At 31.9% G+C, this 17,260-nt stretch overlaps 1 protein-coding gene across 2 annotated transcripts in view; it reads left to right on the top strand.

The window, feature by feature from the left end:
• The window catches only part of LOC145252803 (cell division cycle and apoptosis regulator protein 1-like), a 263,934-nt gene that overhangs the window by 188,828 nt on the left and 57,846 nt on the right, over window positions 1–17,260 (top strand). For both annotated transcript variants that reach the window (XM_080112760.1, XM_080112759.1), the window contains exons 3-6: window positions 1,085–1,281; window positions 9,978–10,058; window positions 12,158–12,384; window positions 14,650–14,764. In XM_080112760.1, coding sequence (XP_079968886.1) covers window positions 1,085–1,281; window positions 9,978–10,058; window positions 12,158–12,384; window positions 14,650–14,764 — 620 coding nt within the window. The remainder of the gene's footprint in view (window positions 1–1,084; window positions 1,282–9,977; window positions 10,059–12,157; window positions 12,385–14,649; window positions 14,765–17,260) is intronic.

The raw sequence follows: 17,260 nt of genomic DNA, 5'->3' as shown, positions 1-17,260 counted from the left end.
CCAGAAAAATAAAGATATGTAATGTTAGCAAGAGTCCAAAAAACAAGGAACAAGAGTATGACTGATGAAGAATGATTTATTTTCAGTTCACACATCGTTGAAATTTACTGTATAATTCCTCAACATGAAAAATGAAAGATGAAGCAATAATTTTATTTGACAAATGATTTAAAGTAAAAAATGATAATTCGATAGGAAGAGAAAGGAGAGAAATTTTTGTTATGCTTACTACAAATTCAGTGCAGTTGTAAAAGTCTGCATGTTAACAGCGTGTCATGCCTGTTATTTGATAATATATTTGATAATTGATAATAGATTATGCAGGTCTTTTCGATAAAATTTCACTAGCAAGGAAAAAAGGGAGTTAACTTGTCTTAATTTACAATATAATTTGATTAATATTAGTATCATTTTTGACAACAATCAGTAATTGGCCAATTTGCTAATCGGTACATCCCTAGTTAAAACATTAGTTCTTCACAGTATTCAGTGTAGACCTTATTGCAAAGATTCACACCATTCTGTTTCCGGTTAACCAAGCAAGTGCGTTCTCTCAATCAGTAGCAACTCCATCATTATCCACATCCATTGGTTATCCAATCTTCTCTTATTTAGATCAAGAACCTTCAAACTCAGTTTGTTTACATACAGCAGTAGAATGATATTTATGCTTTTTTTTTTTTTTTAAATAACTTTAACTATGGTATAAAGAGATTTCAGAAGAAATGAAAAGTTGACGAAAAGGAGCCATAATTTACTTCTGAATGGACTTATTTGAATTTCAGCAAATTGTGATCTTGTTATAAATTAAAATTTAAAAACAGTCTTACCCCTACAAAACAACACATACACATGCGACAGTCAAGCGTGCAAGTTGGTAAGTATTCTCTTTCCTCCAAATAATAAAAAAAAATAAAACCTATAACTAGGAGCAGTTTTCTCGAGTAACTCAGAGATGCGAGTCTCACTAGTATGTATATAAATTGTTTGTATTATATTTTCATGTTTTCAATATTGTTGTAATGTTTGAACAAAAAATTTTTTTTATTATTTTAATGAATGTTTTTGTTTTCTTTTTTCTCAGAGTTCATTGCAGTGACTGCAACAAATTCTCTGAACTCTTTGAGCCAACCAATGGTAACTAATGCTTTAATCAACCAATCAAATGCCGCTGCTGTCCCTAAGGCTACCGTCTACTCTATCACCACGTCCACCTCGCAGCCCAATCTACAGCAACAATATGCTCCACAACAATTGGCTGCTGTTGGCATGCAGGCACAGGTTAGACACCAATAACTTTCCTTTTTTTATGAACAATATTAATCTGTTCATTAAGCCATTTTTTTATTGATTTCTTTTTATATCAAATTATTTAGAACTTTGCACTATGCGTCTTTGTCATATCTATTTGGTGAAAGATAATTCCCTCTGTCAACTTTTTTTTTTAATCAACCAAAAAAGCAGAATTGTCTAATTTTAATCATTTTTTAGCATTTTATTCAATAAATTTCATAAGAAAAACAAATGTTAAAATTTAACGTAACTATTTCCAAAGATGTACAAGTCTGATAGAATTTAAATTTAGGGTGAAGAAATATAAAAGCAAGGACTTCTCCTTCTCTACTATTTGGGATATAATTTACAGGAACACTATGTAGGAAGTTGAGCAGCAAGATGTCTGTTCACATTACACTTGACCCTCTGCATATCAATACAGTCAGGGAAGCAGAAACCCGGGAGGGAATTCCAAAGTCTAGTAGTCCTAGGTAAGAAACTATTAGAGTAGAAGGCTTTCTGGCATCTAAGGATCTGTACTGTGTAGGGGTGGGATTTTGCTGGAAGGTAGTGCAAGGGGTACAAGTTTGTTAGAGCACTTTCCATTAAAATACTTGTAAAATAGGGGATGTAACATTTCATCAATAGGACAAGGGTTAAAGTTTGGTTGATAGAGCGGGACCTATCAGGTTGACAATTCTTTTTTGAACTCTGTCTAGGAGAGAAAGGCGATTAGTAAATGCACCAGCCCTAATGTGGCAACATACATGTGCAGATGTTGGCCTTGTGAGGTACAAGATACTCTCAGGCATAAGTAATCCTCTCGCATGATAGAGAGAGAGTCCACCTTTTATTAAATAATTTAATTTTAGCCGAAGGGCTAAAGGAACCCTAAAAAATGTTTTTATAATTAAACATTTTTTAATGAATTTTAAAAAGTAAACCCTATTTAATCTATTATTATTTATCTTCACATATATATATATATATATATATATATATATATATATAATTCACGTTGACACACTGGTGCTCGTTAGATCACCAAAGTTAAGCAACGTTGAGCCTGGTCAGTACTAAAATGGGTGACCATTTAGGAATTGTAGGTGCTGTATGTGCTCCCCGCTTATCTCTGCATTGTTCTCATTGCCACTAGCCTCAAGCAGTGCCAATTTAGGAGAGGTGTAGTTCGGATTGCGCAACCCTTGCATCACAATTACACATGCAATTATCCTTACAGGAGGTATCCATTGTCTCTTGAGACTAAACGGAGGCATCGGCATTATCTTTTCATGGGTTGAGTAGTGTAGCATGGGTTATAGTGTCACAAGACAAAATTCTTAGTAATTACTGTTTGTTTTTTCCTTAAGCCTTGCAAGTGTTTGAGGAGATGTAATATCTATGAAACCATTCTTTTTTTTTTTTTTTTTTTTTTTTTTTTTGCTTGGTTTGAGGGGGGGGGGTATTTTTGGATTTCCATAATACCATACATCAGGCATTATCTTTATTTGTGGAGAAAGGGATCTTACTAGGTATTACCTCTTCTATTTTTGAATGGTAGTGTAGTATCTGTTCTGTTGTGGTGATACAATTTTACCAGGCATTACCACCTCCTTTATGTCTGTTCATCATGATACCATCTTCCTAGGCATTACCACTTCCTTTTCAGGAGGTGAATCTTTCCAGCTTTTACCTCTTCATTTGATGGATAGTGTAGTATATTTTCATCATGATACATTTCTCACAGGCATTACCTCCTGTTTCAGGGAGGGAAACAATCTTCCCAAGATTACCTTTTTTGGTGAGCGAGTGTGAGGGAGATATATTTATTAAATGTTCTGTTGTCATAATCCCATCAGGGATTACTCCTCTTTTTGCTAGAGACGGGAGTACAGTAGTGTTTTTGCATCCTAATACTATTCTCCTCCTTTGATACCATCCTCCCAGACTTGCAAAATAACATGACCAAAGGGAGTATATATTTGCTAATATATATATAACAAATACTGACTCAATGGATCATGAATGGTCTAGTCTTCTTCTATATATAAATCTCACCTGTCTGTTTAAATGTATGTATGTTTGTATGTCTCACAAAAACTTTCGACAGAGGCGACAGATTTTCATGAGATCAGTATCATTTTGAAACTTGACCCGCCGGATGACAAATATCGAAAAATTAGCTAAAAACATTAATTCCTTTACCCTCAACTGGGCACTTTTCTACAGGAAGGGGTAGCAAAAATTGTTCCTTCATAACAATTTAGCCAAACACGCATGCTCAAAAAACGTTCTTTCTTGAATTAGTTTAAATAGAAAAGAAAAAAACGCCTACTTTCGCTCACGCGGTCATAGCCCAGTCGGTATAGTAGCAGCATCATTATTTTAAGATTCCACGTTCGAGCCGAGATGTCATATATATATATATATAGTTTCGATTTTTAAAGTTTTGATATTGAAACGGGGTTATTTATAACATTTTTTCGTTTTTTTTTCTATCGCATTTGTTTTTCCAATTTTTTAGAAGTTTTAACATCGTTTGTTTATTCTTTATTTTGCATCACGTTCGTTTTTTTGTTTTTTTTATATATAATATTTAAACAAGGTTATTACGTTGCAAGTGGTAGGATTTTGCCACCTCTCAGGTTAGCTGGAGGTATTCACGTTTAGGGGGCATGAGTGCGATGAGTTCATCCAAACACATTTCATCAAAATACTTGTAAAACAGGCACAGGGACGCAACACTGTGGTTATAGGAGAGGGATTCTTAGTGTTTGGTTAACAGCACGGAACTTATCAGATTGGTAACTGGGGTGGGGACTGTCTAAGAGGAAGAGACTAGTGGTAGATGCAACAATTCTCCATGCATGAGTTGTAGAGAAAGAGGATACTGTCAGGTGTGAGTAGTTTTCTAGCATGGTTAAGGGAGCCCACCTTCTTTACAGCAATTTTGGTAATAACTGCAATGTTAGATGATTGCAGAATCTGCTAATCCCTCTTTCACTTGTAGATCATATAGAACACCCAGTCCTGTAGACTGAACCATTTTCCAGAAATCTTTTCCTAATTAACATCAGAGACCCCCCCCCCTTTTTGTGGGGTATTCTTTTAACTAGCCTTATCTAAAAGAATCCAAACGAAAAAAAAAAAATTAGTTTTATGTTGGTTAATGCAAATATCATCGGCTGAAAACCTTTGAATTGAACTTTAAAAAATCTTGTGATATCAGTGTTGTTTTTCTCGAGGATTGAATATGAAATGGTGTTATTTGAAAAGTTCACATTGTTCATGGAAATCTACTTTCACTCTATGAATAGCTTTATTTTCAAAATCCGCTCTTATTTCACGTGTCCATTGACCTTTACATATATTGGATTTCTGTCCAATATGGCTTCTGGTTGAAACCTTTGTCGCTTTGGCTGAAAACATCTGTAGGTGGAAGCAAGAATTATTTTGTTGCTTCTTTTTCTATGTATTATATATAATCATGTTAACACACCGGTTCCCGTCAGATCACCGAAGTTAAGCAACGTTGAGCCTGGCTAATACCAGATGGGTGACCATTTGGGAATTCTAGGCGCTGTATGTACTTTCCACTTATCTCTGCATTGTTTCCAGTCGTCTTGAACCTCCTCTCGCCACTGGTATTCAACAATATTGACTCAGGAAAGGTGTGGTTGGAGATTGCGCAACTCTTGCCACAAAAATTTCACGCGCAGGCACCCTTACCGTGGGTATCCACAGTCTGTCAAGACTTAAGGAAGCCTTTATATATATATATATATATATATATATATATAAACAACCAAGATAAGGAAGTCAGTCCGACAATCTCAATAAATGAAAACACCTCATCTCAAAAATACAGACAATTAATAAATATATATATATATATATATATATATATATATATATATATATATATATATATATATATATATATATATATTGTGTGTGTGTTTTAATCTAAGATATACATTTATATGATTGTTGATGACCGTTTCACGAAAAGAAAATTATATGCTTATCAGAGCTGTGGAGTTTGAGAAAATGCATGTCTTTTTGGAGTGTGGGCGGATTGAACGTCCATTTTTAGAAGCGCTGGCAGATGGATTAGTTGCTTTTAGAGATGTGGGCAAATAGCAAAACAAATATTTTATTTTTTAAACTGCGACTGATCTTGCTTCAAATACTTTTCTCATAAATAGATCAATCCGATATCCACACATAAGTTGTCAACGCTGACATTTGGCTCAAACTATGTCAATCATTACTAATAAGCTTTTACATTTGTCATATATCTACTTTTAACTTCAAAATCATACAACTGGTAAGTTATGTGTAGCAATAACATAAGTTCGGATTTGTTTCGTGATTTTCTTTATGTAACCTATGATAAATTAATATAGAATTTAGTTTTTGTTTTTTAACCATGTTCTATATGCATCATGAAAGGACAATTTCCCCTATTCCAGAAAAAGTTATAAAATAATTAACTGAATAAAAAAAAAAATTTAATCAACAAAATATTTTCATAATATGGATGGCAATTCTCAAGATAATCATATCTGAACTGATTGGATTGTTAATCAACGCTTACGATTAAAAGATCAGTTCTCAGTTTTAAGTGACCATCTCTCGTAGAGATTGATGGTTCACTCTTTATTACATATGATAATTTTATTCTTATATATAAACTCATCTACCCGACCGTAGATGATGGGATGAGAACGATCTATTCCTGTGGATTAAACAAAATTGTTCAATTCAAAATTCCATACAAATTCTGAAGTTCAACATAAAAATTCCAAAATTCACAGAAGATTCCCAAGTTTAAATAGATGCTTCTAACTGAAATGTTTTGAATATAGCAACCGAAATTGGAAAGTTTTGGTCAAAATGGTACATTTTTGCAAGGAATTTTGGCACTTGTTAAATGAGTATAATATATATATAATTATACTCATTTAACAAGTGAAATATATATATTACCTGGTCGTAAAATACACTTAAATATGATAATTTAATTTGTCCAGATTTCGTTTATATTATAGTTGTTATTTCACAAAGAAAAAAAAAAAGTATTTGGGTGCCATCAGCTAGAATCGAAACTGAAATCAAAACTGTAGCATTCAAAGCTGGTGACGTTACCACTGTATTAATGTGACACGCATATGAACTGATTAAAAATAAACTAAGATGAATGTACAAAATGTATCACAAATTCTTGCAATTTCGACCCCTTTTGACCCCTTAAAAACTATTTTAACCGGCTTAAGACCCATAAAAGAACAGTCCATAAAAAATACAATCATTTGAGGCCCCTAGTGTTGCGCTGTGACTTATAGTTTTGGAAGAGATAGTTTGAAAATATGGAGACAGACATACACATGGTTCGATTTGTAGGGAAAGTATACTGTCAGGTGTGAGTAGTTTTTACACACGCATAGTGTGAGTTTTATAAAATATATATAATCAAAATTTGGTCTTGATAAAAGCAGTATGAAGGGTGGGATAGATGTAATGTGTCTAATCAGAAAGTCTATTTAATGTAGACTCTCCTAGCTGAATGCTGGAGACATATAGAAATAGCCCTGGCAAACATGCAGTCAGACATTCAATCACTGAAAGAAGCTCAGCAGTTTATCAACAATAATTAATCAATCAAACTTAAAACTGATGCAACTTTTTTGTTGAGTTAATTTAATTGATTTTGAAAGGATAATAAAATTTACTAAACCTTATAATACAAAATGGATTAAATCTTATAATACAAAATGGATTAAACCTTATAATACAAAATGGATTAAACCTTATAATGCAAAATGTACTAAACCTTATAATGCAAAACTGTTATCTATTAAATTTTCACATAAATCAGGATTATCTGAATTTTCACAAAAATTCATGCCCTTTTTATTCCTGTTGCATAAAACTAAATACAGCCCACATTATGATGCTCCTTTAAAAACCGTTGTCCAAAATTCATAATGATTGGTTAATTAGTTTAGGGGTGATTATTGCTATTTATGCAATATGAAATGAAGTTAAGTTTTTGTTAAATTTGAATCATTGTTTGAATAAAATACAAATAAAGACTTCTCTCTTACTCTTGAATTAAATTTTAAAATAAAATGTTCATTAAAAGCTTTTTTCTTTTTTTTGTAAAGAAATTTTCTCGTTTCATTGTTTTATGTTATAAATTAATAAAAGAATATAAAAAAAAAAGCTGAAAAATTAACTTTAAATATTTTTTATTGCATTCTATTTTTTATTCAGATTTTTTAAGTTTGTTTTGGAATTCTTTATTGAATTTTTTGCACTATCTCTTTTGACATTTTGTTAACTAAAATCATGTTTAATGTTTGCATCTAGATTTATTAATAATAATAAAAAAGATTCTTTGGTTCTTGTGTAGTTTACTATGTAAGGTTAACATAAAATGATTCCCTGATTTGATTTTTGAACTGTGGCAATATCATGGATCCCGGGCAAAGTCAACTGACCTTGCTGGTGGATTCTCATGACTCTTCTCAGCACTAGTTGGAGATCGCATTTAACTTTTAATCCACCTTGACTGTGGATAAAAGGTTACATATCCCCCCCCCAAACCTCATGAAACGTTTCACATTTGCTTTCCAAACATCATGAAACGTTTCACATTTGCTTTCCAAACATCATGAAATGTTTCACATTTGCTTTCCAAACATCATGAAACGTTTCACACGTGCTTTCCAAACATCATGAAACGTTTCACATTTGCTTTCCAAACCACATGAAACGTTTTGCACGTGCTTTCCAAACATCATGAAACGTTTCACATTTGCTTTACAAACCTCATGAAACGTTTCACATTTGCTTTACAAACATCATGAAACGTTTCACACGTGCTTTCCAAACCACATGAAACGTTTCGCACGTGCTTTCCAAACATCATGAAACGTTTCGCACGTGCTTTCCAAACATCATGAAACGTTTCACATTTGCTTTCCAAACATCATGAAATGTTTCACATTTGCTTTCCAAACATCATGAAACGTATTACATTTGCTTTCCAAACATCATGAAATGTTTCACATTTGCTTTCCAAACATCATGAAACGTTTCACATTTGCTTTCCAAACATCATGAAACGTATTACATTTGCTTTCCAAACATCATGAAATGTTTCACATTTGCTTTCCAAACATCATGAAACGTTTCACATTTGCTTTCCAAACATCATGAAACGTTTCACACGTGCTTTCCAAACATCATGAAACGTTTCGCACGTGCTTTCCAAACATCATGAAACGTTTCACATTTGCTTTCCAAACATCATGAAACGTATTACATTTGCTTTCCAAACATCATGAAACGTATTACATTTGCTTTCCAAACATCATGAAACGTATTACATTTGCTTTCCAAACCACATGAAACGTTTTGCACGTACTTTCCAAACCACATGAAACGTTTTGCACGTACTTTCCAAACCACATGAAACGTTTCGCACGTGCTTTCCAAACATCATGAAACGTTTCACATTTGCTTTCCAAACCACATGAAACGTTTCGCACGTGCTTTCCAAACCACATGAAACGTTTCGCACGTGCTTTCCAAACCTCATGAAACATTTCACATGTGCTTTCCACGCAGTTCAATCCAAGTGTTATCACTTTGTATAGAATAATGTCAGTTTTTCCTCTGTCTGCTATGCTCTTAGTTGTCCAGGACATCCAGATGCATTGGTAGTTGATATAAGAGATGGCATGCTGTACAAACTATGGCACCGAACATATGATGGCAACCTTCTGTCTGATGAGACAATGGTGTTCTGCAGCAGGTCTGGTACACAGCCATGTCTGCTGTGGCTATGAAGTCGAAGTTGAAGTTGCCTACCCAGATGCAGGCTGCAGATCTGGACAGGTGATAAGGAGACCTAGGTTTACCCAATTATTAGGGTCCCCCTTTCAGTGTTGCAGACAAAGTCCACCGGAAAGGCAAACCAATATGGTTAGAGCCAGTGCAGCTGCAGGACTTGCCGAAAAGGTCTTGCAGTGCTTCATCATTTGCCTATTTTCTTTTTGTCTGGCAGATGAGGTATCCATAATATCACCAATATCAAACATCTGCTGAAACACTTTTCTTTTATTGTTAAACTTATGTAGTGAACTGAAACTTCAGTTTGAAACTGAGAATTTGGTATTAAATTAATATTGTTATTTGAAGATTTAAAAAAAAAAAAAAAAGTGAAATGAAAATGTTGGATAATGAAAACCTCCAGAAATATCAATGTCTGTGCGATAATTTTATGTTTAGATATAAACAAAAACAAACTGAATCCCCACTGATAAAAATTGAATAGTAACTATTTTTGTTTTAGTTTATAATACAAAAACAGAAACAGTAATTTTCTAATTTGAAGAAAGAGTAGGAGTTATACTTGTCCTTTGAAAACTTTATTAATTTCGTGCACGTTCGATACAAGAACCAATCCTTCTGTTTTAGTATTTATTAATAATGGTATACATGGTTTTAGTATTTATTAATTAACGTTGAACATGTTTTAGTATTTATTAACATTGAACATGTTTTAGTATTTATTAATTAACATACATTGAACATGTTTTAGTATTTATTAATTAACATACATTGAACATGGTTTTCGTTTTTAATATAATTAAGTTTAATACTTGCATTACATTTTCTTGACTCCTTAGCATCGAAAACTTACGTTCAATTTCTCGGAAATTTTTCCACACACGCCCAACCACTCGATGATAAATGGCACTGTCACTGAGGTAAATTTTAATTTTGGTTCTTTCAAAAGCTTTTAATAAAGAATTTTCTTGAATTTAATCCGATGCAATTCTTCAAGAATGATATGTAATTAAATATATATAATTAAACACATATATTTCTATGTAATTATAATTAAATATTTATGATGATTATTACAAAATTGTTTTAGTGCCAAAGATTTTTAAAAATTTCAAAAGGCTCCATTTTTTTGTATAATTTGGATTTTTTTTTCTTTAATGGTCCATGTAGTTTTCAATATCGTTAGCAGTAAAATAAATTTTTCTTAAATGATTGCCATCAACTTTTATAAACGGTTTTTGGCTTGAGTAAATCATGTTTGTCGTGTTTTTGTATGTAATAATTTGACGCTAGTGCATTTTAGCTAACCAGAAGCATTTTTTTGTATTGTTTTATTTTCATAATACAAAATTTAATTATTTTTAGACTTTTAACATTTAAATGTTCAAGAATTTTATCTTTTAAAAAAAAAAAATCATAATTTAATTTTTTAAAATAAAGTTATTGAAAAAACATTAAAAATATTCTAATTTTACATCTTAAAGTTATATAAAAAATATTTTAAACTCAATTTTATATTTTGTGCATCTAAAAAAATATATTAAAATTGTTTTGAAATATACAATGTTACATTTTATTAAATTTTAAAAATTTTAAATATTGCACGTGTAGTAAATGGTTTTTTAATTCAAATTAATTTATATAAATGTTTCCGTTACTAATTTGTTTCTGTTGTATTACGTCTTTACTAAATTTTGTTTGGAATTACATTAAAATTATGGTTTGAAAAATGAATAACTTTTGGATTGTCTCCTCCTTTCCCCAACAGAACTCTTCTGAAAATGAAGACAAAAAAATGTATTTCCAGTTAGCTAAAGTGCATTTGTGCCAATAATTGTTTTGGAATATTTGAGCTGAGGATGGATGATTTTTTATTTGTATTTTTCAAACTACTCTTCTTATCTTGGATATTATAACGTTTCAGTTGATGTAACCGCCAACCTTCAATTTCAAACAAAATCCTTTTTTTAATCAATAGAGGTAGCTTGTTCTCATTTTATCAGCCATGACTGGGTACCTGGGTACAATTGTATTCCTAGTCTTCTGAAGTTGAAGAATTAATCTTCAGTATGAGTAATACTATCACTTTGAACTGATTATAACTTAGCACTTTTATCCGTTGCACCATGTTTAACAGAATGCGAGTTTGTGAATTCGACAACTCTCATCTGAAGAAGGTTGGAGGTTACATTGGCCGAAACGTTGTGAGAATAACATCCGAGATGAGAAAAGTAGTTCAAATAAGAAATCTTTATTTCCATTTTTTTTTTTTTTAAATAACGCTTTAAAGTTTTCTATGAAATTTAAAATAAAAAAAAAATTAAAAAAATAAATCTTTAAAAAATAATTTGTCATCCATATCAGAAACAAGACGACCATTCAGAGTCACTACAGACTAGCAGGGGCGTTACTTTAGACACATTTAACTTCATGGGTTTGGACAAAATTATCTAAATGATTTCCAAATTGTAATTCTAATCAGTTGGACTTGGTATGAAATGCTTGAAAGGGGTCATTAAGGATAGTCGTTTAACGCTGCTAAATCTACGATTATCAGGTGTGTTACATATGAAAGGGAATGTGACTACATTTGGTTGTAATATATGAATTTTAAAATTTTAAAACCATTATTTACTCTAAAAATGTATAATATATTTGCTCTGTTTTGTATAATTCCAGTTCTATATTAATTAGCATTTAAGTTGTGGGTATTTTTTTTTTTTTAAATAAGTTCTGAATTTTTGAGATGAGGAATAATTGTTCATATTTGGATTAATCAGACTAATATTCTCATCTTGAGGCAACTTATATACCTAAAGAAGGTCAGAGGCTACACCGACCGAATGTGCAAATAATACCCAGGATGAGAACATTAGTCTGAAAAATCCAAATCATAAGAAAAGGTTTTAAAATATAAATTTTTAAGTATGAAGGCATAATTTTTCAAGAATACAAACAATTGATTTTTTTTTCTTTGTATATATTGATGTGTAATCTTTCTTTTTTTTTCTATTTTGAGCCACCTCCACTTCAGCCTGGTCAGGTATTGTCACAACCTGGGCTTGCTATCTCGACTAGTTTGGCTTCCACTACCCAAGTGGCTAGCGTTTCATACCCTCCACCTGTTGCGAGCAACCGAGTATCACCTGCTCAGCAGTCTCTTAAGCAACGCTTCTTCACAGGAACCGTAACGAAGATTATGGACAATTTTGGTTTTGTTGATGAAGATGTCTTCTTTCAGATGAAGTAAGTATCTTTTAATTAAAAAAACAAAATCTATTTGGCAAAAAACTAACAAAGTGCAGCCTTGTGAAGAGACAGAAGATTTTTATATCTGCATTCATAGTCTGAAAGTTTATCCACAGTAAAGTGCAATGCCTCTGTTCACTCTCAAGAGACAATGGATACCTCTGTAAAGATAGCTGCACAGGTAATTGTGAGGCAAGGGTTGCGCAATCCTAAACTGCACCTCTCCTGAATGCTTGAGTCTAGTAGCAAGGAGTGTTAGACAACTGGAAACAATGCCGAGATAAGCGGAGAACACATACAGCATCTGCAATTCCCAAATGGTTACCCATTTTAGTATTGACCAGGCTCCATGTTGCTTAACTTCGGTGATCTAACAGGAACCAATGTGTCAACATGGATTATGTCATATAATCCAAGGCCACTTTTGGATAAACTTGTTGATCATTGTCACAACTTTCTCTGCCAAGCTGTTCCATGGACCAGAAACATGAACTGAGAATGTTGCTTTTCTTTTATTGAGATGAAAGCAATAATGGCCATGTTTTATGGGAGTATGTGCCGACTGATTTGGTGCTGAGGTGTAAAATCCCCTGATAGATTTTAATTCCCACTGATGTTGTATGGCAAAATAAAGTTTCCTCGCATCTTCTGCTGCTCAAGTAAGATGAGATTTAGTTTTTAATGTGTGGACAGTTTCCATGATTATCCTGGTTGCCAACTGTCAAATATGTTCCAAGTGTGCAATATCTTTTTGAACATGACAATTTGCTGCTTGGATGATATACTCAACAATGGATCTTATCATGATTATGTATAAACTAGTGTTGCTTGGATGATATACTCAACAATGGATCTTATCATGATTATGAATAAACTAGTGTTGCGACGATTAAGCAGAATCGGGAATCGAAAAAATCGGAACTTTTTGTGGTATCGGAAAAATTTGTGCCTATTTTCCGATGCCAAAAACGATTCTTTTAATTAGCCTTTTTATTTGATTTTCTATAAAAGAAAATATTCTCCCCGCTAGTAGTATTACAAAAACAATGAATGTATATATTAATTTTAAGCTATTAGTAAAACTAAAATCGATGGATTATCCCTCATAAGTATATCCTTACGTTTGAGAACAGATTGGCACATTTAACATACGTTTTTTCCGGTAATCGTGAAAAATAACAACTTTATACTTCTTTATTTAGAGATTTATAAAGAATCGGATCGGAATCTGGAATTTAATACCGAATCGGTAATTGTATCGGAATCGGAAAAAATATTGGAATTGTCGCATCCCTAATAGAAAGGATAAAAAATGTCTACTGTTCGGTTGAGAAAGGATTTCCTGATTGGGTAGAGAACCTGCTTTGCTTTGTTTGTCATCTCTATTCAATGTGTTCGATTAAGGTGTCCACAACTGTATCAAGATCCTTTGCATCTATTTTATCAGCATTCACATAGGCTTGAAAAGGCCTTGAATTTTGAGGGGTTTTTTTTTTTTTTTTTTTTTTTTGAAAATGCCTCGTTACCTTGAAAATATGGGAAATAGGTGCTCATTTAGCTTTGTACTTATTTAGGAAAACAAAAAAAAATCTTTTATGGTGTATCTACTTTTCATGGCATGAAGATGTTATATTAAAAAAAATCACAAAAATTCATAAAGTAGGGTTTTTTTTCCTTTTCTTTTAAGAAAATCAAATGTTCATGATTTTTATAGATTTTATATTTTTACTTGAAGACTAAACTAAAAGAAATAATTGAATTGAGTTTTCACCCTTTGTGAGATGTTTGCTGTTGAATTTAATTTCCCAGAAAATCCATTCTGTTACTTTTTTACTCCTATCATGTTTAATGTTTGTGCAAAATTTTCTTAAAAATTCCAAGGCGTAGTTATTGCGGAAAAGTGCGGACAGATGAATGGACAAGGATGAATTTACAGGTCCACCCTCCTTTTTTCGGGAGACCAATAATTTGAATAATTAAAAAAAAAAAAAAATCTCAAACCTAACTCAATCCTATAACTAAAGTATATTTTTTTTAGTATGGATTTTGTTATTAAATTATAGGGAAACAAACATTGATTCTATCACTCACATTTAGTATCTTAGTAATAGATGTGCCCATCTAATTTTTTTTTTTTTTTTTTTTGGCCTTTGAATATTAAATGAATTTTTAATTCTATTTTGTTCTTATTCCAATTTTAGCTTCAAGTGCTTTTCATTGTCTTTTTCTAATCCTAGTTTATATACTTATATCAATTTCTAGTTGCTGTAAAGGACCTTTACCAAAATTGACTGATAGAGTTCTGGTGGAGGCCTCGTATAATGCAAATATGCCTTTTAAGTGGAATGCCACAAGGATTCAAGTTTTACCAAACCAGGTCAGTTTCTTTTTGTCACCAAGTTAATCATTTAGCTTTTATGCTATTCTTAGTTTTAAAAAAACATTTTTTTTTAATTCTTTTTTTCCTTTTCATTTCATTTTCATATTTTAATTTTTTTTTCATTTTTTAATTTTTTTAATTTTTGTTAATTTTTTTTTAATTTTTTCATGTATCTTTTTCGTTTAATCTCCTACTCACTGCAAATATAAAACTGATTAATCAATTGTCGGATATAAATTTCAAGGCAGATTAGGCTGAAACTTGTCTCTATCATGTGTGGACATGATAGACCTCATTACTGATGTGTTCATTCAATAAATATAATACTCTTGCAGAATTTGACCTGGATCCTCAGGATTTTCTGTCAATTATGGTTCGAGCTCGACTGGCAATCACCGAATTAAGCCGAGCAAAGTAACAGACACAAGAATTTCCAAAACAAATCAGGAAAGAATAGAAATACAATAAATAACAAAAACCTGCTATAAATTTACTTAATATATAATTTTATTTTGGTAAATTTTTAGTTTACCGACCCCTCGGCATTCACCTCTAATTTGTCGACTTTCATAGGTTTTCGGATACGCTGAGAACGAATATCGCATTTATTTTTTGCGCAAACACGCAGTTATCCATATTTGAAGACATTCAGTATCCAACGTAATCCTTATCATTTTTAATAGCGACTATCTTGTTTTCCAATAACGAAAAAACACCAAAAGAAGCTAAATATGCCACATGTAACTGGAATCCCCCTTTCCCCACCACCGGCGTTGGCGCAAAAGAAACTAAGGTTTATTGAAGGGGGATGTGGTAAATTCCAAGAAATCTTGAGCGGAAGGAAAGAACGTGAAGAAAACACCACAATTAAAAAACAGTACTTAGAGTAATGTTTATTAAAATAAATTAAAGGGAAAGATTATCTTTCGCTACAACAGAACACCAACCACTAATTTGTTTTTTAGGGATATGCGATGTTGCAGACGACAAATAATCAAATCCATTGCAAATTTATGGTTTGCATGGTATTAACCCCTTTTAATTGATCTTAAAAAAAAAAAAAAAAAAAAAATTAAGCTTTCACAAGCTGTTTACACAACACACCCGCCCCATACCCCTCCATGGAAAAAGCATTAATTTAACTGCAGAAGCACCTGTTAAAGTACACAAGTTCTATATTTGAATACCCACCTCCTCCCAAAATAAACGAAAAACATAAAATATGCTTTTGTGAAAACTTACTGACAGGAATAGTTTTACTCTTAAATGAAGTGGAAACTTTATTTTATGAAAAATATTTCTTGTCATTTAAAATGTCTGCCATGCATTCATGCATCTTGTGAAATGTCAAGTGACTACCCGCGTGCGCGCATTTTAATAAGAAAGTGAAAAAAAATTAATATAATTAAGAAAGAAAGTGAAAAAAAAATTAATATATTTAAGAAAGTGAAAAAAAAAAGATTGTCCGTTTTTATATCGGGAAGCAGAAAAATATCCGGAAGGGTGAGGTGGGGTGGGGGGGTTCATTTCGGCATTGAAGCTGAAAAATGTTTTGGGGGGCCATATTTTGGCTCTTTTGGCACCGTTTGGCTCTTTTGGGCATTTTTTCCAAAATGGGAAACAAGATGGCTGCCAGCAAAAACAATAGTGATTACATTGGATACTGAATGTCTTCAAATATGAATAACTGCGCGTTTGCACAAAAAATAAATGCAATATTCGTTCTTAGCATACTCGAAAACCTATAAAAGTCAACAAATTAGAGGTGAATGCCCAGGGGGTCGGTAAATTAAAAAATACCTCTTACTTTTTTCAAAAACAGTTGCATTTTGTATTTACTTTTTTAAAAAATTTTTTATCAAGTTTTTTGTTTTTTCTTAAGGAAAGATGAATGCTTTTTTTAACTGTAAATTGTTAGGTGAAAGTACTGTTTTTTGTTTTTTTCAAGAAAACTTACATTTTTTTACTTTTTTTTTTAAAGAAAATTGTTTGTAAACGTTTTTGTTTTTTGTAAACAGAAGTTGATTTTTATGAGCATAGATGAATGATTTTTATGTAAAGTAAATTGTTAGGTGAAAGTACAAAAAAGAAAATTTACAAATTATTTATTGTCAACGAATGTTAAAAAAAAATACAGAAAAAAATACCTCCCACCACCACCCAAATAATAATTATATTTTTATTCAAAAAATAAAAAATGTCTATTTAGCATTTCAACATTTGAACAACATTCAGCTTAATCCAGTGATTGCCGGTCAAGCCCAAGTCATAATTGACGGAAAATCCTGAGGATCCTGGTGAAATTCTGTAAGAGTACAAATAGATATAATAAAAGTATAACTACAAGTTTTAAATATTTATTTTTTCTTACCAAATTCTTTCAGCATTTCAAAATTTCACCCCATTTTTTTACAGATCTGTTTTGTTATGCAGAAATAATCAAATTATTATGGCACTATTCTTTTCATGCATATACTCTTCAGAAAAAAAAAA

Source organism: Euprymna scolopes, chromosome 29 (assembly GCF_053919585.1).
Source record: "Euprymna scolopes isolate OS-2025 chromosome 29, ASM5391958v1, whole genome shotgun sequence".
Classification (NCBI taxonomy): Eukaryota; Metazoa; Mollusca; class Cephalopoda; order Sepiida; family Sepiolidae; genus Euprymna; species Euprymna scolopes.
The sequence above is the reverse complement of the archived record's forward strand: the minus strand, read 5'-3'. Positions and strand labels throughout refer to the sequence as shown.